The sequence below is a fragment of the Fringilla coelebs genome (assembly GCF_963513975.1).
Source record: "Fringilla coelebs genome assembly, chromosome: 11".
Lineage (NCBI taxonomy): Eukaryota > Metazoa > Chordata > Aves > Passeriformes > Fringillidae > Fringilla > Fringilla coelebs.
Window position 1 is genome coordinate 9294905 of NC_140037.1, and position 23082 is coordinate 9317986.

The following is a 23082-nucleotide window of genomic DNA, read 5'->3' on the forward strand; positions in this document are numbered from 1 at the left end:
CCATTTGAATTAAGAGTATAATTTCCAGCTCTTGAAGTATTTCAAGTTCTGTATTTTAAGGAAGCAAAACATGGTGATAAATCAAACCAAAATGAAGTCTCCTCTCATTTTTGTCCCTAAATAGATACTATTTCAACTGATCTCACACCTGTGTCAAGTGATGCTGCTCTCAACACAAAAGACCCCTGTTCCCTAAAATTAGAAGACAGATAGTCAACCTAAAGCAGACCAGCAAGGATAGAGACAAACTGAGCACAAAAAAGTCACTCAGGAGGGGCAGATGAGAAGGTGGCTGAGAAAGAAACACTGCAAGTGCAAAGGAAATGTAGGCAGAACATGAGGTGGAAATTGAGAAACACAGGCTAAGAACTAAATGAAAATTTCTATATAGAATTTAATGGAAGTTCCATTTTTCTAAATGGTAAACAGCCAAAAAAGCCTGAACTTACAGAGATTCAGAAAGGTGTTCTCATCTGGAGCAAAGACACACCACATGTTTGTGTGTGCACAGGAAGATGATATGAACTATTATGGATGTTTTAAGTGTTAAAAATAAAATTGTCAGTAACAGTTAAAACTAAATGCTTTCAAGTAAGCATCACCTTGAACTTAAGTGAAAAATTCTGAACTCTTGAAGGTAGCAATATTACACTTTGACACTGACTTTATGTGCAGAAGTGTGATGGAAATGCATTTACACAGAATTATATTGAGAACTAGAATGTATTAAGAATCAGAACACAACCAACTATTCCATGGAAGAAAGTAAAACAGAAGGCCCTTTTTTTTTATTCCTTTACCATTACATAGTGCAGCACAACCATTTACTTTAAATGACTGATGATTTTTCAATCAAACTTCTCTGATTACTGTGATAACTTTGAGCTCAGTAATCTCATTTGCAGTATAAACCTCTCATTGTGTGACCCTCAGTTAAATGGGATTATGAGAAGTTAAGCCTGTAAACTCTAAGTGTCTGTAAAAGTTAAAGCCTGTAAAAGTTAAGCCTGTAAATGCCTGCTGCACTCAGTCTGTAGCATCTGCTTCCTCTATTTTGTGTTCAGAAACTAAGTTTTGAGGGGGCATTCCAGAATTAATTTATACTACAGCCTGAAAAAATTGTAACCAGAAAAATATTCAGAGCATGGGTTATCAATCCAGAATATGAACATACTTTTTAAAAGTCATTACTTTTTACAGAGAACCCCCATATAAACTAGATTTGTCTTCAACTGAAAGCAATGAGAAATTCAGTGGGACTTTGTAGCAAACATTTACAAGGAAAAAAAATTAGACTCAGTTTGATGCAACACTTGCACCAAAACTGACATTGTAGTGTAAATGCAATGACTGCATATAATACAGGCTATTCCTTTTCTATACTTATTATATGAAACACAAGGAAAAACTATTCAAGCTAATTCTAACATATATATATTATATATACACTTTTCAGCTGTTTTTCACCATTTCTGTGCAACATGTATATAATTAATGATTGAGTTCATAATGAACTATAATTATTTAAACAAAGTATATTCTAAAACAAAGCCAGTAATTTTTGAAAGCTCCTGCTTAAAAACTGAAGAATATAGATGGGGAAGTAACAGCAAGTTCAGAATCTGACATCTTGCAAGCCCAGTTACAGAAATCTCAATTTCCTGCAGAATAATGAACTTGAAAGCTTTTAACAAAAGAAAATTGTGAAGAAAATTAATCTGAATTTGCCAAATTGCAGACATTTGGCAAAATAATTTGTTCAGCTGAAAGGGAATCATGGGGAATCACTGCAGGCCCATTAATTACTGTCTTCCAGGAAATACAGTGCAAAGCAGAGTATGTAACATGAAAGCAGAAGTAGTTTGAGTTCAGAAGGTACACTCAAATGTGGTGTTGATGGTCCAAAATTTCACAACTGCTGTCACTCATGCCATCACTCATTAAACCAAGTCTTTATCAGGCCAAATACTGACGTCCTGACTGATTCATGAACTAAGAACTTGCATAGGATACCTGAGCTAGAACTGCAATTAATTTCCTACTTATGATTCCTACAAATCACACAAATTCTGTTGTTACAGAGGTAGCACACAAACTAATCCTCTGAAAGGGTTCTAAAACTCACACAATTTTTAAAATTTAAATTACTCAAGACCACATATATAAAATTTACATATTCTACTTCTGTATTATGCAAGCACAGCATCTACTCCAAAGTGCTTAACCAGATGAGAGAGAAAGGCAATGGCAAGACCAACAAAAATATTGGAAAATATTTTATCAAGTTTCAGGATTTAAAGAGTGGAATCTCTTCTCAGCCACTTATACTGTCAGATTTTGTGCAAACATAACAATGATTAACAGACAAATGAAGTGAAAATGGCAGTGTTATTTTAAGGTTAGCTATCTTTAAGTTAAGACAAGCAAGTACTACCTTGGATCTCTACAGTGTAAAAAGACACTAGAAATCCTGTGCAGGGAGACAGAGATGATTTATTTTCAACTTTTTCCAGAGCAGTCCACTGACTTCACATCTGGCTCTGCTTTGTGACTGAAGCTGTGCTCTTCTGGATTTAGACAGTTTTAGGAAATCACTGCTGCCAGGTAAGAACCCAGACTTTACTGTGATGCAAATTCAAACAGGCTCATTTGGAATCAATGAAAATTATTTAATCTAAACTACCCTACTGTCTTTTGAAAAAGACAAGGAGTATCCAGACTAAGTTACAGAGCTTCAATTTATAAGGTAACCAAGTCTGAAATCACTTCATTCAACACCTACATGTTTGATTATAGTCTACACTATACTGCTATTTTATGTTACTGGTGAGGTTTGTATATTACAAATACTTCCACCATGGGTCAAATGCAAAACAAATTATCTCTGAAAATAATCACTTTAAAACCAAAGTATCAAACAAACAACACAAAAACACCAAACAAACAAAATCCCAAAAAACTGAAAGCACCACTTTGCGTGAGCTACTATATCTGAGGTTGTACACTTAAAGAAAAATAAAAGCTTTTAGGTTTGGACTCAAAGTGTTCTTTGGAGAATTGCCTAATTAAATATTTTTCTCAATTAATATTTCATCCCAAAGAACAACAAATGTATTGCAAACTGTTTTTGATACCAGAACATCTTAGGCTAACTCAGCCAATCCCTTTAACTCTGTGTTTGTCCAAGAAATGGCCAAGAGCATTTCTTTTGTCACACTTTAACTCTTTATACCTTGATGCACGTCCTGCCGCCCTGGTCCTCTGGAAGAGCTTTTCACTGAATGAAGTTCTATAGCTTAGTGGCCTTCGTCTGAATTCACATTTCATGCACACCAAAGCCAAAGACGGAAGGAGGAAGCAGGATAGGTTGATGGGAGAGCACAGGGAAGTCATTAGCATAGCAAGCAAAAGGAGAGGAGACTGCATAATATTACAAAAACATACACTGAACAAACAGAAACGTGATTAGTAAAGAGTTATTTTGTGATGCTTAACTTCCCTGAGGATTCTGTTCTCTGATTGACCATATTTTCCACAAATAAGCATAGAAGTATCTTCTTATTGCCAGTTAAAAACCTCCCGCATTCAAAATCAGGGCTACATTTTCTTTTAGAGGAGATTTTGAGCTCATGTACCTGAAGATACATAAGCCAACTTTAAAATGTAAATGCTAAATTAAGAAGTAAAACTTAAGTACTGTTAAGACTGCACATCTGCATCATTCAAGACAAAGCAGAACAATTAGCAAGACCACTGCATTAAGACACAACAACATATGATGAGTAAAATTCAAGCTGCAGTTACTTCAGAAGAGGAGTGGCTTGGCATTTCAAATTATCAGATAACCAGGAAACATGCAATCAAACAAGAGCCTCATGCAACATAAATAACCATCATATTAAAACCAAATATGAGAAAAACACACTCATTCTCTCTTCCTTAATAGGAGAAAATGCATTCTTGGCCTTATTTGCAGTACTTTAGGTACTGAGAATAAACTAGCATTAAGATTTCATTCCCATTTTCCCCCTCCCTGTGAACAGCAACCAGTTCTTGAATGCAGGGCTTGGAGTTCTGAGCAAAACCTATTTTACCTTTCAAACATACACACTACTGTTACTATATTTACCTAATATAAAATGCTGGTGAATTTTTAAGACCCTGCAATTCATAGTATTGGGATGTCAGTTTCTCTGAGGGCTTCATGTGTATTTCAACCATCTTAAAAGCAAAGCAGCAGAGTCTCATAATTACACAGCAATTTGAAAGAAATACCATAGTATTTAAGTTGGTATGAACTTGCATCCATTACTGGGGGATACTGAATGAGTGTTATGAACTATTTCAGTTCATAAACTACTATTAAATACAACCTTCACCTCTCAGAGGAGCTTACTCTAGAAGTACCTTACAGCATTTGCCTGCTTGTTTAAGGAGCAGAACAGAAACTGTTCCTATGCCAGCCTGGCCATTTCTATGTGACTCCAGCTATTCTTTCCTGTTCTTCATTTTACACAGTTGCTAACTTGTTCTATTACATTCCTTTAATCTGCTGCTTGTTCCACGGCTCCTTTTCAAGAACTGTTTTGTTGAGATGCCCATAATGAAGCAGAGAAAGGCAGGCAGTTGAAATAATTTATTTTTATAAATAGATATGGTCATTTAACAGAATAATGTAAAAACAAGTTTCCCCTTCAGTCCACAGGATATTGACTGAAGGAAGTACAACCTAAATTAGCTTGTATCTGAATAAAGAGAACCAGTCACAAACAAACTGTAAGGAGGTTGTGTAATTCAGGCAAGAAACACAGGACAAGTATCTTGACAGAGTCTGTCACTTCACTCTTTAGCAGCTGGACAAAACTGTTCTCAAAATAAGGTGCCAAAAGCTTTGGGGTATAAGAGAGGTTAAAGAATAAATTAATTGTAACAGAAGTTATTTTAACTACTATTGTTATACCTGTGTTTTTGTTCTTGCTGCAACAACTGAGCTGCAATTTTTCTCAAGTCAGTCACTTCTTTGAGTTCATCATCATCTTCAGCCAGCAGCTGTTCTTTCTGAAGTCTGAAAAATTAAGCATTAGTGACTTGCCTGGCTTCAGGGAAGCAAGACACAGAAGTGGCTAATTATGGCAGTAACTAAGCAGTGCTTCATGTAAGCTTATCCTGTGTCCAAGAGGAACACTCTGTTCAATATGAGAATTCTTTCCTCCATATGCAAGGAGCTTAAAAAAAACCCCACTATCACCCCTGCCACTACTAGTAAAACCAACTCAAAAAAGATGAAGAAGATTTACCTTTTTTCATCTCCCCAGTCCTCATTTTGTTCTATTTTCTGGGATTTCTCAGGATGTTTTCCCCGTTCCTTCAAAAAAATGGAAAAAAAAGAATTTAATTAAGAAGAAAAAAAACCAAAACATCAAGGCTACTGAACAGTTTTTCTTTTGTCAGTCTCAGGTACCTTGGCATAGGAGAGCAGGGGGCCAATCTGTGCATCTCCCTGCTCAGGAAGAGCTCCCTCCTCTGCGTTGGGATCAATGTAGTCAAACGCCTCTTGGTCTAGGGAGGATTTATGATGAATAGCAAAGACATCAAAACAGTTCTCTTGATCAAATGTTATTCTGAGAGAAATAAGTACTTATGAAAAATGTCAGATAAAGATAAAACATAGAAATTGTGCCTTCCTAAGCTAGAAATATTTTTTTTCCTTTCTCTCAAGCCTTTTCTGCTTGTGATTATTACACTATTTTCTGAACCGATGAAAATACAATATCAACACATGATCCTGCCATTTTGTGCCATTTTCTTACATTAGATTACCTAAGCAAAGTATCTCTGTTACCCAAAACAACAAATGCACAAGTGGTATTACCTTTCTGTGGATCCAGTTTACTTCCCATTACATGACTGTCATTCCTTAATGTCTGTTCCCTTGTCGATTCCGATACCTGGGAGTGAAGGCTGATTGTATCATCATCAGATGGCTGCAAAGACACTCACATTTAGTGCAGAACTGACATGAAAATGGTATTATTATACGATTTCCACCATTCCCATCATACCATGTCAATTATTAGAATCAACCTTAACCAGAAAAGTTAAAGAAATATATAAATAATTTGTGTCTGCTATGGCAGTCTAAGGGTTTAAACTCAACTGTACACATACTGAAAGAATATTAAATGCAACTTACTGAGGTATTTCTCAAATGATATAAAATACAAAGGAAAATGTTCTAAAATATCAGAAATTACAAATTCAACAGTGAAAAAATACTCACTTCTGTAGTGGACAACCTTTTATCCCCATTATCACTTCCAATGCCAGAGTCTGGTCCATGGTTTTTATTGGGATAAAAGTCTTCCATGCTACATTAAGAAAAATAACACACAAAATACCCACACAGGAATTAAAGAAAGGACAATTTTACTTTCCATAAGAAAAAAATAAACATCCTTTTCAAAATATGTTCTCTATACTCAAAAAGCCCACTACTCACCTGTCTGTGAGTGGCTGGGAGGGGATTCGTTTGCCTAATGATGGAAGATCCAAGGAATCTGGTTTTTTATCTATTCTGAGGCACGCCTGAATACTGAGGAATTTAAATATATGCACTTTGCCCTTTAAACATATCTGTTGGGAGACACAGGAACAAAAAGAAGTCTTAATTACATAGCATGTCTGCTGAGAATACACCCCAAGAAATACCTGCTGCACTGCATTTACAGCCACAACACCCCAAAAGGAGAAATACAAGAAATACAGCTAAAAAAAGAGAAAACTTGATTGGTATAACTTAGAACAGCTTCTTCTAAAACCCTAATTGAAATTTCTGTACTTGTGTGCTTTAATACTAACCTGTGCTGGTGGTATCTGCATTGGATTGTTATCCAAAACTATAACTTGTAAGTGACGTAACTTTCTGTAACAAATGGGAATTTCTGTAATTTTATTACAAGAAAAATCCAGCTTTACCAAGGGAAGGTCTCCTAATTCTGCATTCAGGGAAAAAAGCAAACAAAAAAAAAGAATCAGTTATCTTCTTAACACTTTGCCTAATTTGCCCACATCAATGGAAAGAAGATGAGTAGCTCACCATCTGGCAACATATGGAGATTATTTCTTCTTATGTTCAATTCTCTAAGTGACTGCAATTTTCCTATTTGCTGGGGAAGAACTTGAAGTTCATTACAGCTAATATCCTACGAAAGATATTAATAAATCAACTGAACATCTTAAATGAAATTACACAGAGGAATACTGTGATCAAAACTATTAGAAAGCATAGTATTAAAAGAAAAGAAATTCAAGAAAAGAAACCCAACTATCTTGGATTTTCCATGGAGAAGATGTACCATAACAGATCTTGCTGGTTTTTAAAGTGTTTAGTGATACCAGAAATTCAATTCAAGAAGTTAAATCAATGAATGATGAAATACTGGGTTTGAAATGAATACTGTAGTCTAGGAAATCAGAAATTCCTGGTGTAGTTCCCAGATCTGTCAAAAATTTCTTGTGCTATTGCTGGCAATTGACTGGCATTCTGCTCTTCTTCTAAAAATTCTTTTTCTTTAATAAACCTTGAACCAAGCCATGAAACTAAAAAAGAGCAGGGAATAGCAATAGCAGGCTCAGCAGCTTTTTGGATACAAGCACTAGAGGGTGACAAAGCTGCATCAAGTGAACCAAGACTACAGCTATTTCTGACACTAATTTAATATTAATTTATGTAGACCAGAGTGATTAAACAATCACAGAGTCTTTCCAGCCCTCTTATGTTCTAAACAGGTATATCACAGGTACTGGAATGAAACTCTCTACTATGTCCTTAATCACCATCAAGCATGCACTCTGGGTTTCACAACCATGAAAAATAAACCAAAAATATCAATAAAACACAGTAACTGAATTTAAATTTTGCAGTTCTAGATTTAAAATATATTAATAATTTATTATACTGAATATATAATGAATATATTATATATATAGTGCTTATAAATATATATATAGTGCTTTTAAGTGTACTGACTACAAAGATTCACAGTTGTACTTACCAACTCCATTAGATCTCTCAACTTTCCAATTTCTTCTGGAATGGAGACCAGCTTGTTATTACTGACAACCAGAACTTTCAGTGGAAGATCAAACAGGTATTTTGGCAATGTTGACAAAAGATTTCGACTTGAAAGCAAGAAAAAGGGACAAGAAAGGCTGAATTAAAATCTCTTATATAGCTCTCAGGGAGTCTGAGATGAATACTGTACAACTTTACTCCCATCCCAGATCACGTTCTCCACCTATTACAATTACATCCACAGTGTCCATCACAAATTCCTTATCAGATACAGCCTATTTCAGGTATGTGAATTTTAGATCCCCATTTTACTTGATGAAATGAGGATGTACTAGGCCAGAATCTAACACCAAAATGTACAGAGAAATCTGTTAAAAGAAATAATGTTTGACACTTGCTTTTATCCTGCTGGTACCTTCAGAAGAACAGCCTGATCTGACAGTCTGCCAAGCCAGAACTTTATATTGTTTATATTGCTTCTCATGTCATGTGGTTGGGATCCTCCTGAGCCATCCCAAAAAGCCCTAAACATTTAATTATTTTGCTGAGCAACAGGCTGAAAAGTAAGCCTTAATTAAAATGCATTTCTTCAGTGTATATTATTTTCCAGCTGCATGCATGTATATCTGCTTTCTGCACTGTAACTCACTACTGGATTTAAATCTTCTGATGGACTTCCACTGCCAGAAGCACATAAAATGTTTCTAACAAGGTACATTTTAAAAAGTCATTGGGAAACAAGCTTGTTCAGATGTGATATGAAAGCAATTCCTTTCACATATAAAGGTAAAAAAATAAAAATCAGTACTTGCTGCTGATTTAGGTAGAGCTAGCTCTATTTTTGACAAAAAAGTTACTTTTAAGTGCTGATACTTGGGTTTATACTACATTAAGAAAAATACCAGAAGTTTTCATGCTTAGCTGACATAAAGCCAGAGCATTGTTTTCATAAAATAAAAGTTTTTTTACTTTTTTCTCTGTGATTACAGTTTATAGAACTGTATAAATTTAGGACATTTCTAACAGTACCTTTATAAAAGCAATGTATTAATTCTGTGAAATTGTGAGTGAACAGTAGGGAAAAGTTATTTATGTAAATATGCATTAAGTCTCTTTTTATGTTGCATTTTGGGCAGATATGCCAGGCTTTTTTGGTTGAAGGCATGAGAAGCAAAAATATAATATGCAAGTAAACTTTTTTTGAACTGACTATAAAAATGTGGCAATGAATCAGTCATTCATGTCACTTACATAGATTTCCTCTGTTTTTTTCAGGTTTTTGGGCTTTTAGGAGCTGCCTGTTTTACTATGAAATGCACAGTACATCTCTTCCATCATCTGAAGCCCGAACTGGAATGTGGTTTTCTCCTGTAACAAAGCCCCTGAGCTAGGAAGGCAGGATTTTAGCCTCTTCTCCAATGCTACAGCCCACATGTTCCTGCACTGCAAATCAGCCCTTGGACAGGAGCACAAATATGAGAACAAAGCACAGTTTGGCAAAGGATCATCAGGAGAGCTGACTCTTGAAAAAAGAGTAAGAACTACACAGCATTTCTGTGTAAAGAAATGTATTCAGCACCTCAAACACCATCAAAAGAGATATGGCTTGCTGCTGAAGGAACTTAGGCCCTCTTTCTTCCAGAACATACTGTGGTTTTGTATCATATTAATCCTCTTTAAAGTTGTGACAGGGCACCTTACTTATTAATTCATACTGTAAGAACTGATATTTACAGATTTTGACATACAGTAGGTTTGGGGATTTAAATAGCTCTTAACTGAGAAAACTGTTTTGGATTTGATGCAGTTAATACCAGAAACAAGAAGTATTGTGGGAAACAGGGTCAGGAGAGTTTTCTAGATGCCCTCACCTTCCAGAGCTCATATCCATCTTCTGTTCTAGTGAGAAAATCCAACCATATGTTTTCCAAGTTTAAAAAGAGCAGTATAGCAGTGGATGTAAATAATGTTCAAAATGAGCAGGACTTTCTGGCCAGAGTAATTTAGCCTCTTGATAGCAGCAAATTTCTATAGCTGGGTTTCTGACCACTGTTTGTCTACATAGCATCAGAAATAAAGAAAACTCTGCAAACACAATGACCTGATGAAGCAAAATGCCAACTCTCTGAGGAGATATGTTAAATAAAGACCAAAACCAACCACCATTACTCACCTAATGTTAAGGTAGGTAAGCATTTGTAGGTTTTTAATAGATTCTGGAATGGATTTGATGCAGTTGTGATACAAATTTAAAGTTTCCAGTGGTGCAAACAGCCAGACATCAGGAGGAATTTCAGTAAACCTGTTCTTTGAAAGATCTAGAAGCAAACAGAAAAAAAAATTCCTTTTTTAGTCAAGACTTTCCCTGCAGTAAGAGGAGATAAAAGTACCCACTGTTATTCTTGTCATGCTCCTAAAAATTAAGGTGTTGCAAGAAGTGTAAAATAATTCAGTTTTACCAGATGCTACCGCATATAATTAATACACAAAAGAGCCTTAAAATACTGAAAGATTATTGCTCAATATGCAATTACAACAGAAAGTAGAAGAGTGACAGGAATTCAAAAATACATTTCCTACTACATAGTTACAGTTACAATGACACTGAATATCAATTATGATTGTCCCTCCTCTATCAAGTCTTTGTTCTGTGCAATTCTTGGGTTTCTTCCCCTCCAACTCTAGGCACAACAGTAAATCAAGGCAAAAATTCAGTTATTTCTCCTTTTTGACAGCTACATTAGAATCCAATGTCATTGTACAATGTATCTGCAATGCTAAAGCCAAGTTCCAAAAGCATCCTAACACAGTAACTGACATTCTCCAGCAACACATTTGTAACTTAACTGGAAAGAGGATAAAGTTGCATAAACCAATGCCACAGGTATTTATATATAAAAGTCAAGATGCAATTTAACCTGGCCTAAAAGCAGAAAGAGGAGAGATCTTTGACCATGGAAACACAATTCTTGAGAGAAAGTTATTCTGACAACGCATGCCTGCATTATGCAAATCTGCATGCAGGAGTTATGACAAAACAGAGCATTACCAAAATGCACAGCACCTCAGACTATATGAGATCTTGAAAAGAACCAGAAAATACAAATTAAATGTGACCCAAGAATCCTGGAAATTATCAGCTAAGCTACCAAAACTTGTGCCATCAGAAGTCCACCAAACTACCTTGGAAGAAAGAGATATTTACTTGAGAACAACTGCCTACTCTTCTGAAAGGAACTATGGCTGCCAACCCAAGACATTTCAAAAGGATGTGGTTTCTCAGAAATGCTGAACAAACTCTTTTAACAGAGAAGTAATACAGATCCCTTGCTATTTCAGGCTTTAGTTCTCAGTTTTTAACACTCACATGGAATAACTGTTTCTGCTTAGCTCCCATCACATTATCACTAGAACGAACAGTTCTGCACAAAGTCTAGAAAAGGGTTGGAAAATTGGCTCCAAGTCATTGTCAGGTTCAAAGAGAGCTCAATAACCTGAAGTTTAACTGGCAAACCAGCTATGAGCAGCACTTCTCAGGGCCAACACTGGATTCAATATTGCTTAGCTTCATCACTAACCTGGCAAACAGGACAGAATGTGCCTTCAGAAGTGCAGAGACAGCACCCAGAGTGAATAAAGGCTCACCTGGGGCTCAGCTCACATATTCATGGTGTGAATAAAGGATCACCCGAGGCAGATCCCTGCTCACAGCAGTGAGAGCTGCAGGACAGCAGGGTAGAGGAAAGCTGTGCAGAGAACACCCCATGATGCTGCACACAACAGGCTGAATGCAGGACACCAGGGTGCTGGGCGGAGGGAAAGGCTTCCACAGTGTGCAGCAGGTGACCAGCAAACAAAATGGACTGGTACTATGAAACACCATCTTCCTGTGGAGTGATTTTTGCCGGTAGCTTTAACTCCTGAAGTCTAGAGTATGTGAAATTTTGTGTGCAATCTGGCTGTCATTCCATTATTTCTAAAATCCATTCTCAAGCTTAAGCATCATAAAGTCTTTCTAAAAATCAGAGTATCCACTGCTGATGCAGACTTCTGCAAACTCTACCTGCAAGAGGCAGAAAAATACCTTCCTAGGTTGAAGGACTGGCATTCCGAATGAACTGCGAGAAAAATGGAATAAAGTTAACTAAAACTGAACATCTCAACAAAAAACAACTGAACATCTCCACAAAACTTAAAATGCTTATTTTAAAATTCAGCATGCTTGAGAAAGTTTTCACAACCAGTGAAGTTCACTTTCTGTTTTTCACTACACCAGTTTTCAAAATGTTATAGAAAAATGACAGCTTTCACATGAAAGTTTTCTGCAAAAGCCTTCTTAAACAAATGCTCTCTTGTTCTAATATCCAGCAGAGTGAACACCTGCATGCACAAGAGATGCCCACAGTTTTTTTTTGCTGCCCCAGTTCTACAACCTCCACCACATGTTGAAGCCTTTAATGCAACTCCATTGTGAAAAAACTCCCAGCTTTAAGCTCTTCCTGATTTGGCTTTATCAGCAGCTGGAAAGGTGACTGAAGGCTGGTACAAAGATCTAGTCCACAAAACAAAAGACAGAATCCCACTCTACTGCCACTGTCCCAGGAGCAGCACTGTAAACCGGAACAAGAAGGTTCAAGGGCACCACAAAAATTTTGCTGCTGTATTTGCTTCCAGCCACACCTCAACCACACATCTTGGCAAGTCCCAGGTTAAAAAGAGCATTGATATTTCTTCTGCAGAAATAGAAGCAAGACAGCAAGCAGAAGATGCACCAAGTCTCTGCTCTGGATGAGCGGACCAGGTGTGTAATACCCCACATGGAACATAAAGCAGCTGTGGTTTGTTTCCAGCCTGGCCTGACACAAATCACAGCAGCACAGTCTGGCTGGAGCCCCTCAGTGTGCCCTGGTACAGAACCCATACACCTGCACATCCAAATACATACCAAGGGCACTGTATTTGTGTATTGTGTATTGTGTAGAAACCACTTCTCTGGAAACAATGCCTTTGAAGACACTCTGGGGCAAGGATTATACTTTCTTATTATGAAACCCAGAAATCTTACTAGAATAGGAAATGATACCCACTATCTCTCAACAATAAAATAAAAAAAGGTAAATAAAGAGGTGGGAGATAGCATGACTTCTATTCCAAGCAATTTTTCATTCCATCATTGCAAAACAGCATTAGAATAGCTCCAGGGGTTGGTCCAGATTTTTATGATGAGAACAATTTGAGTATCTACAGTTTTCCACAATATTCTCATATTGAATGTACTTGCAGCTTTTTTAAATCAAGTAAAGCTATTTTTATCCAAACTAAAGGATGATTTCTACTCCAAAAACGTTTTCATAACAAACAAGAAATTTACGAGACAGCATTGTCTATTATGATAAATAGAATGTAGATGTGAAACATATGCAATTTAGGTACTTTTTGAAGACTAATAATATAACAGATGACCAAAAAAAATCCAGCCTGAAAAAGGGAAGGAACGTTACGAATAGAGTGCTTCTCTATAAACAAGACAGCTGCTGTCTCACCTGAAAGCAGGCTGCTAGCACTTGAGAATGGCTTTGTAAGGGTTAATAGACTGGAGGAGCAAGGGAAGCTGCTAAATGCAGAACCACAGATGATTTAGGTTGACACTCCTCTAGAAGTGAGATTATAGGAATCCTTTGCTTAACCAGTTTAGACTGGAGAATTCTCAGTGGGAGTGTTATGTGAGGACTAACCAGAAGACTACCCATGCCTGCTCATGAATCACAGGGTATTTCAATACATTATCTCTGCAGGAACAATGAAAGGGAGAAGTACACCATTACTAAGGTTAAATTTGAAAGAGGAACTAGAAAAATATGAAGAAGTTGGTTGCCCTTTAGTTTTCTTTTGACAGAAAAAGTAAAGTCTTTAGTTACTATAAGATGGTGATTAAAAAACAATATATAGAAAGATCAAAAGGAAAGAATTCTAGGAAACTAGTCTGGAAGGGAAGCTATAAGAAGTGAGAAGTTACCTTCTATCAATTTAAGCCATGATCAAGAGGGAAACAAAAAGCTCAAGCTGTCAAGTTACAGCAGTGTGCAGGTATTTAAGTAGTATTACCATCACATTTGCCTTGGTTTTGCACTTTTCCCTAAGGATGCAGTACTGCTTCCTATCAGGAACATGCTGATACGACAGACTGGCCTTTTATTTAAACCAGAACAGTCCCTTTTATATCCAGGTATTACATATACTACATGTTGAATTTAAAATAACAGGCTCAGCTAGGAAATTTACACTGAACTTCATCTTGATATTTTATAAAATTGTTCATAAAAATACCTTGCTGATCCAGGATATTGGTGTTAGGCTTTTGCTCCAAAGCTGTATGAAGAAACTAGATCATAAAACCCCCACATTCCTCACCGCACAAAACCCAGAACTGCTCTCCTAATTCATCACAGATAGATTTTCCTAGCCAGCTTTTCTACCAATGCTTTAGCCTAAGCCAAACAAAATCTAAGAACAGTTTTAACTGTAAAATTAATCCTACAGAAGACGACAGATGCTTAAAAACAAGTGTTCAGACTTGATCCCAAAGATATTCTTTTAGTCAACCTAACCATGAATCTGAGATCACCACACAGAACATGGGTAAAACTCATTTGTCTGTCAGATGCAAGATGATTCTGGAGAAGGAAAAAGTAGCTTCAAACATTGCAGAAACACCTGCATGTGGTCTCCGCAGGAGGCACAAGCTGTCAATGTCCACAAACCACTGACTGAAGAAAGCTTTGTTACATAAACATTGAAATGGGTTTGTTCATGCTAAGTGCTGACTCTGTGGTTAGTCACAGCAGACAGACCTCTTCCTGCCTTGGTTACTTTCTCATCAAACTGGAGAAGGAGCCACAGGAGAAAGGAACTCTTCAGCTTCCCAAGCTCACCTCAAATGGGATGTCCCTCTAGCACTTGCCTCAAATTCTACCCACCTACTTGCAGTTTCACAGTTCCAATCTTGATGCATGATGAGTGACAGAAATGTTTTAAAATTTTCCCTTCAGAGAAAAAACAAACCTGGATAATTAAATAATAAAACCCAGAATTCTTCAGTCTTATGTTGTAAAATGAAGAAGCGAACAATTAAAATACATCCAGATGTAGAATGATTTCCCATACTGATATACACAACAATCATTTTAGTTGCAAAGGAGACCAAAAATGTTGAACTTACTGGCAAACGATGTTCAAGAATTACAGCACCATAAATCTACATAACTGTGAATTTCACATACAAATTAACATTTGCTCTCAAACATCAAGAGCAATGGTGAAGGACAACACAGAACAATCTGAGCACCCATCAGATCTTATGCACAGTAAGAAAGCTGAGAATACCTTCCAAAACCCTGTAGCTCTAAGGAAACTAAAGTGACCACAAATTGTCAAGGAAAGCTACGTACGTTTGAAACCTACTCTTAAAAGCTTATGTAGCAAGATTTATCTTGATTTTTATCTGGTATGTATACTCAAGTCAAGTAGAAGCAGTCTGTCTTCTGTTTATAAGAAAGAAAAAACACTCCCAGGACTAGAGGTGGCTACAAGCAGCTTTTACTTTTTTTCTACTGGGCGTTTGACAGCATGGAATAGCTTCTGGTTTTGTGAAAAGGTACTACAAACAGATATCAAAATGGCATTTGGATTCTAATTCCAGCAACTGAAGATCTAGGTTATACCTGCTTTATGGTTATCCCTGCCCCATGTCTAGTTACAGACTTGATCTGTGCAATTAAAATGACAAACAAAGAAACTGTACCCAACCACATAATTGAGTTTTCTCATGAAGTACAGAGGAACAGTTGTACAGGCAACCAGAAATTATTTTCACAGTACCTGAGTTCTTTTCATGCTAATCAGCACTTCTGAACAAAACAAAAAATGCTTTTTAACAACACACTTTTACTACTTTTGAGACTTCAATAAAAAATAAAACAGCCTGTCAGACTGAACAGTTCTTCCACATGACAGAAATGATTCTGTAACTGGCCAGACCAATCAATGGCTGTCTCTCAACTTCTGCTACCAGGGAGAAAGAACAGAGATCCAGCACACTGGCTCTGAAATCAAAGCAACCTTAAGGAACCCACTATTCCAGCCGACCCTCACTAAGCCAAATCTCCCAGTCTACACTGAACATGTCTAAATTGGCAGTTTGTTTCAAGCAATTCTTGTTTTTCATGTGAGCTGCCTTTGCTCACCACATGCTGGTTCAGGTATGTGAGGTTTTTCTTGAAATCTCTGTCTCTGGTTTAGTAGAAAACTAAACCAGAAGCTCTGATCTAAAGGCTGGAACAAGTGGGGGGGCATACTGGTGCTGATCTGCTGCACAGCACTGCCAGTGCTGCTCACACAAATCAGATTTGTTACTTGAGGTGCAACAAGCACAATTGAGAGAGGCACTGATTATTTTTTTCAGAATTGTGCAAGCCTGGGCACTCAGGGGTATTCTGCAAGTCAAGCACACTAACTATCAAAACTTATTACTATTTATACATTTTAGCAAAGCAAGGAATTAGTGTTCACTGGCGACAAGTTACATAGTTCTCTTTACAATCAGTATTCTATCTTCCATGGGCTAAGGACCTCTCTTGTTTCTCACACTAGTTAGTCTGTGTGCCCAGTCCCTCTTCCTTTGGATCAGTGGGTTTCTTGGCTTGGTGGTCCATCAGTCACTGCCAGAATTACCTTTGATCCACTCAGACCTGATCCAGCAGAGATGCTGAGTTGGCTTTATAGGCTTCCATCCTTATCCTGGGGGTTCTGCCAACTGTCCTTATGGCCTGTAAGCTCTGCACTCCCTGTGCCCACTATCAGTGTTACATCCTTCTTCCCAAGCCTTGTTAGCTGCCCCCACATCTGAGATCACTGAAGCCTGTCAAGCCCTTAATCTTAACAAGGCAATTCTTAAACCACTAATTTGTTTAACACCTGGACATCACTTACTTCTTACCTGTTAGTTGCTATTTGCCTCACAGATTAAGTTTTCCTCCTTGCTGAGCAGGCTTGAAAGTACACAAAGATCAAGGAACATCCTTTCTCAAGAAAATTTTACATGTTCCACATTTTGCAACATGAGGATGAACTCAACAGATGAACATATGAATTCTTCATCACATTGCAACATTAGAAGGGTCCGGACATTTCCAAAACAAGATAACACAGCGCTCCAGCTCTGGAGTGTGCTCAGCTATTTTAGCACAGCATGATTTAAATGGAAAATAAAGAACACATCACCAGGATCACTCCTCAGTCTGGAATGTGAAGGTGTAAATTCCCATACCGTGTCTAAAGGACATAATCCATTACTTCACGTCAAGGATTATCTTCCTCTCCATTACTGAAGGTGTCATGGCTCCAAAAATCTTTCAGAGTTTGAACTGGTAAGCAGAAAATCCCACTGGAAGCTTTTTTGTTTTGGCACTTGAGTATTTAGTCTACAGTATAGTTGTTAAAACGCTTTACTACCAGAAAGAGTATTTTCTTGACAAGCCAGCAAGACTTCTTAAGCTGCCATAAGCTGCACAGGGCATCTTCCTCCCACTTAAACTCATCATCATTTGTTAGTTTAATGCCGACAATTTCTTTTCTGGCTTCGAAATTTTTTAATTCCAAATTTCTGTCTCACAGACAAGTAATATAAGGGAAAGTAATCCTCATCTGGCAATGAAGCAAAGTCTGGGTTTATTAAGGAATATCTCAAATATACACAAAATTCCCAAGACTTACACCAGCCTCTGTATGCTCAGTAACACACATCCAAGCCTTTGTCCCGACAAGCTTACAATCTAAATAGACATGAGACAAGCTACAACCAACCTGCAGTAATCAGTGTTTACTACATGACTTATCTTTTGCGCAGATAAAATGCCTTGTTGCTGGATAAACTGAGCAGAAACATTTTTGAAGTAAGCTAAACTGCTGGAAGACAAAGAACACTGGAGAACAAGGCAACTGCACTAAGATGAAAGCAGAAAAAAACCTGAAGAAACTGGGTAAACCAGCAGTCCATGAGCACTGAGTGAAGGGGGTCTAGTAACCATTCCAGCATGTTCTCCAGAGACCTGGAGGCTCCTGCTGTAGCAACTTCAGCCTCTACTCTTACTGGCTGGTGCCTCTCACCGACTCTGTCCTACTCATGCCAGACCTCTTGGCAGTGTTGAAGAATGGCAGCAGCCTCTCCTATTAGCTCAAAAATCATTCTACAGTACCTCTCATTAGTGCATGTAACAACCTGGAGCAAACACTCTCAGAAACCTTTCAGTTCTAGGTCAGTCTTCAACAGAACAAGTTCTGGTCACTACATCCTGCTTCCACCTATGGGAATGGTGCTGAAGTGACAAATGGCAGGAGTGCTTGGTCTAACACCCAGATGGTCTGGGATTTGCTCCTGTGCAGTTATACCTGCTGCTCAGCTGCCACTGAGCCAGGGCTCAGGGCTCCTTCAGCCTTTTAACCACACAAACCCTTTTTCAGAAGTCATTCATTGACACTTGAAAACACATTTGTGATAATCACGTCTGCCAAACACTAAATTATTTTAGCTCCGTACCAGAGTATAAGACTTTATTTTTTATTTTCACCTGAAGTGTGCAACCTCCTCTAGACCTGTGAGCACATTATCCTAGCAAGTGGCAAACAATCCCAGGCTGGAAGAATGATGACCATCAGACTGTTGGATAGCCACAGAAAGGTAGAGAATTCAGAATTCTCTTCCTACAGCCATTCCACTATTTTATCACGCACAAAAAAGTATCAAATAACTTCACATTTTCTGTGGAACTCCAGCCTTTAGCCCTGATTTAGTTACCTTTTTGCTAAGGACAGATTTCAGCATTAAATGCCAGCCTTGCTGGGAATATGAGTATGTACTTTTGAATCAGCTCCAACCAAGTAGCACAACTTAAATAGGAAAACACACTTGAGCAGAAAGAGTATCTCAAAAAGCAAAAGCTACTCCATTATTCTTTATCACACAAGGTTTTGCAATACAATTCACAAATTATTTGCCACCTCTGCAAATAATCAGTAACATCTAAAAACACGTATCCAAGAAAGTTCCTTAGTTGATCAAACACAGAAATATTACAGACCTTAGATGTTGGATATTACAAAACATAAAAATAGTCAACGCAATGACAAATTTAATTTTGATGGATGGAGATGGTAAAAACTCAAAAAATTACAGATTACATGTTTTTTGTAGGTTAGTATTGCAGATAAGGCTGTAACACTAAATTTGTGTTTATTAACTTTAAGATATAAGTGGTATTCTTCATAATACAATCCTTTTAGGCAGGCAAACAGTAATAGTCAGCTCCTTTAACTTCAAGTCACTGAACTGAACTTGCCCATCACACCAAGTATCTTTAACCAGGATCCTTAACAGTGGCCCTCAGCAAGAAAGCCTCAAGCACACAGAGTTCATTTCTGCTATGTACAAACACAGGACAGGCTGTGAGAACATTGCAGAAAACTTCCATAATTATTTATAAACTGCGTCACTTCCAGATTTTGCATCAGATGCATTTCAGAGTATAAACACTGACTCCTCTCCCCCAACAAACACAGAATCAGAGTTCCTCTTTTTGTTCAAATCTGAAGGAAATGCTGCTGAAGAACCACATTTTGCTAAGTGTTTGATTTCCAGAATGCAATAGAGACTTAAAATATACATCCTATACGAATGCTTATTTTTTTAGCTGAATATTGGATTTCTTGTTGCTCTTGAATTACTACTGTCCTCAATTTAATCAATATTGGCTCCACCAACAGAAATAATTTTATTCAGAAAGGAAAATATAATTGGTTTAGAAGTGCATACTGTAGAGGCAGAACTGCATTATAAATTAACATTCTTATGCATTTCACACTCAATATTAAGCCTTGGGGGTTTAATCTGTAATCACATGAATGACAATATACCTTAGAAGGGCCAGAAATAGGATGTAAAAAAAGTCAAAGACATGCAAGTAACAGTGACAATGGTCTCTGTAACAATACCATGCCAAGCCTGGTACTGGCAGGACAGGAGGGCTCACTCCCAAGTCATACTGGAATACACTGGTGTTACTCCTCCATGCTATGAGGACAAAGCAGAAGTGAGAAAGGAGAAATTTCAACATTCGTCTATTTACAGGCAATCATTCACCTACTTATAATTGCCTAGGAGCTCCCTCAGAATTAAGAGGTGGGAATTGAAGCTGTTGTGACAAAGGCATAAACAAATAAGCCTGATGGCACCACTGCATTTTCTGGAGCTGTCGATCATGCCCCTTTCCTATTTACTAAATTCATTTCTTAAAGGTGCTCACTAAAAAGGGGGAAAATTGCTCAAGGCACAGGTTGACTTTGGTTCCTGTGCCATACTGTCAGACTGAACTATCTTTAAAAAAACAAAACAGCAAACAGAACTCTTCAGCTAAGCAGACTGTGATTACACTGATGTGATAGACTCAATTACTGAACTGCCAGGGGGCCTAATGCTGTTCATACAGACAGAAGCAAAGATACGCATAAAATTTCTGGAATATTCAAGATATCTCTTGATAGCTCAAGAACTATGTTTTTCTTTTCTTTTCAGAAGTTCATTAAAAGCAACACAGGATCTGTCTGGGCAGCCAGAAGACAAATTCAGACAAATAATAAAATAAGGATTTCCTGGCCAAAGTGTAGCAAGGACAATTCGCAGTTAAGAACAAACAAACAAAAGGAGCTAAACAGGCAGATATGGTCACTATGCTTTAGACACGTAATTTAAAATACAAAAACTATGCCTCAGTATCTGCAAATTAAGTACTGGCAAGCCATTATGTAAGTTAGATGCAAAATAAAGTCCCAAGCTATTTTTGATAAATCAACAGAAGTTGAGCTTCAACATAGCTCTTGCTGACTTTACTGATATAAAGATAGAATATTCTGGGTTTACAGTAACACTGCAGATCCTACTGCCTAAGGGCTGGTGATATGGAAAATAAATTGTTTACATCCACACTGGCCAGAGCCTGTTTTTTTTAAATATTTGTTTCTAGTACCACGGAATTGAATTTCAGAGTCACTGACATAAAACAGAAAGTGAAACCCTGGAAAGATTTGTGACCCAAGCCCCCATCTCCTCAGTCCAGAACTTTGTTCCTGGGGATATTTGCATGTGAAACAGGGAGAACTGCTACAGAAATACCAGTAACTGCATGACTGCTGCCTCTGAGGCAGCTGCTAATTCCCCATGGAGTTCCAGGCCACACTGACACTATCAAGGGTGTCCATGATTCACCAGCAAAACACCGTTTACCCACTTGACAAAAATTTCTACAGATCAAGTCAAAATACAGACTACAGGTCTTTTTTTTACAAGCATCTTTTGAAAGACATCTAAAATTCTTATTTCACCAGGATTCATTCATAAACCAGGACCACACTAAATCAGGATTCTCCCGAGCTGGTACTTACATAGATGCAGTTTAACTATTTCAATACAGGACTTTAGAGCAGCAAGCAATAAAGCTATTTCTGTCAGAGACAGCCCTTAAAACATTTTCACACCACCATTCACAATAACAATTTAATCCTGATGGGAATGACTGAGCTCTACTACATCCTAGAATACAGAGACAACATCACTATAGACAGCTCTGATTCAAATGTTGCGATTCAAATTAAATGGACAAAAAAACCCTACCAAAATGCACACAGCAATAATTAGAAGCAAACAAAAAGTACAGACCCTTGATGCTCTAACTTCAGGATACAGAAAGTCTTTTTAATAACAGACTGCCTACATGCCTAGTGCTTTGGCTATTGAATCCAATAACCAAAGCACTAGGCATGGAAGCATTATTTGGTTATATGTGCTTTGGTAACACAAAGCAGTGACCAACAATATTGCTAAATACATTTTTACGCTACTACAAGGAAAACTCCCGCTATCATTATTTCATAGAACCTCTTTTTATTTTCAGGTACCACCATGGACAGTTTCCTATTCCAAACAATATGTCAGCTATTCATAACCCACGGGGAAAGAAAAGCCCCGGACCCACCCCCCCCCAGCATTAATTCACTCAAACAACATTTTCAAAAGCCACTACTATTTGTGAACAAAAGATCCTGGGCCTCTCAGTAATATTTTCGTCTAGCACATTGTTTAAAATTATCCAGTTTCAGCAACTACCCCAGCAGCAAAAAACCCCATAAGCAAATGGAGATGAGCCACAATATGAGAGAACCTCCACAGAAAAGGTAGCTTTGTTTTCCAGGAAGCATACAGAAAATTGTCTCCATATTTACTTCACCTAAAAGCCTGGGTAAATCCAGGCCCACACTCACGATATTCAACACAGTGAACACACCAAGCTCTCCACACTCACTGCTGGATGCTCACACATCCCTCGCACCCGCACTTGGAACCACCTTTCTGCTGAGCGGGGAGGGCGATACCCCAGGCGATCCAGGTTTTACTGCAAGGAATCAGACACCCTTGAAGGTACAGCCCAACACAACACGGAGCTCTCATTCAGCCGAGCGCCAACTCAAGCGCTCCCCTCACCCTGCACACCCTGCTCCGGACACACCAACTGCAATTCCCCATCCTTAAGGCACGTAAGGACCGACACAGGGAACAAATGCCCGATTCCCTGAGACCGCCCCGGTCTCTGTGTGCAGGCACACAGACCGCAGCACCTTCTCCCCGCCGGGCAAGGAGCCGTTCCCGCCCCGCACAGCCCCGGAGCCGGCAGCCCGGGCACACCGACAGAGCCGGCTCCGCTCCCACCACCCAGGGGACAGCGACTTCCACCCCCGAACACCAGTGAGCTCGGACACGCAGGCCGGGATGTGCAGGGAGCCCCTCTGCCCGCACAGCCCTGTGCCCCCGCACAAACAACACACACACAGAACCCTGTGCCCTACCACACTCACACACCCCACTGTGCTTTCGCACACGCTCGCACAGAGCCGCTCGCCCCCCG

The 23082-nt window shown here is 38.3% G+C and overlaps 1 protein-coding gene across 1 annotated transcript in view; it reads right to left on the bottom strand.

Moving 5' to 3' along the window:
- The window catches only part of LRCH2 (leucine rich repeats and calponin homology domain containing 2), a gene marked incomplete at its 5' end in the record, with an annotated part of 41100 nt that overhangs the window by 17262 nt on the left and 756 nt on the right, over nt 1-23082 (bottom strand). The window contains 10 exons of the mRNA XM_084212846.1: nt 4961-5065; nt 5298-5365; nt 5462-5559; nt 5873-5984; nt 6281-6368; nt 6500-6633; nt 6859-6995; nt 7097-7202; nt 8055-8181; nt 10248-10392. Coding sequence (XP_084068972.1) covers nt 4961-5065; nt 5298-5365; nt 5462-5559; nt 5873-5984; nt 6281-6368; nt 6500-6633; nt 6859-6995; nt 7097-7202; nt 8055-8181; nt 10248-10392 — 1120 coding nt within the window. The remainder of the gene's footprint in view (nt 1-4960; nt 5066-5297; nt 5366-5461; nt 5560-5872; nt 5985-6280; nt 6369-6499; nt 6634-6858; nt 6996-7096; nt 7203-8054; nt 8182-10247; nt 10393-23082) is intronic.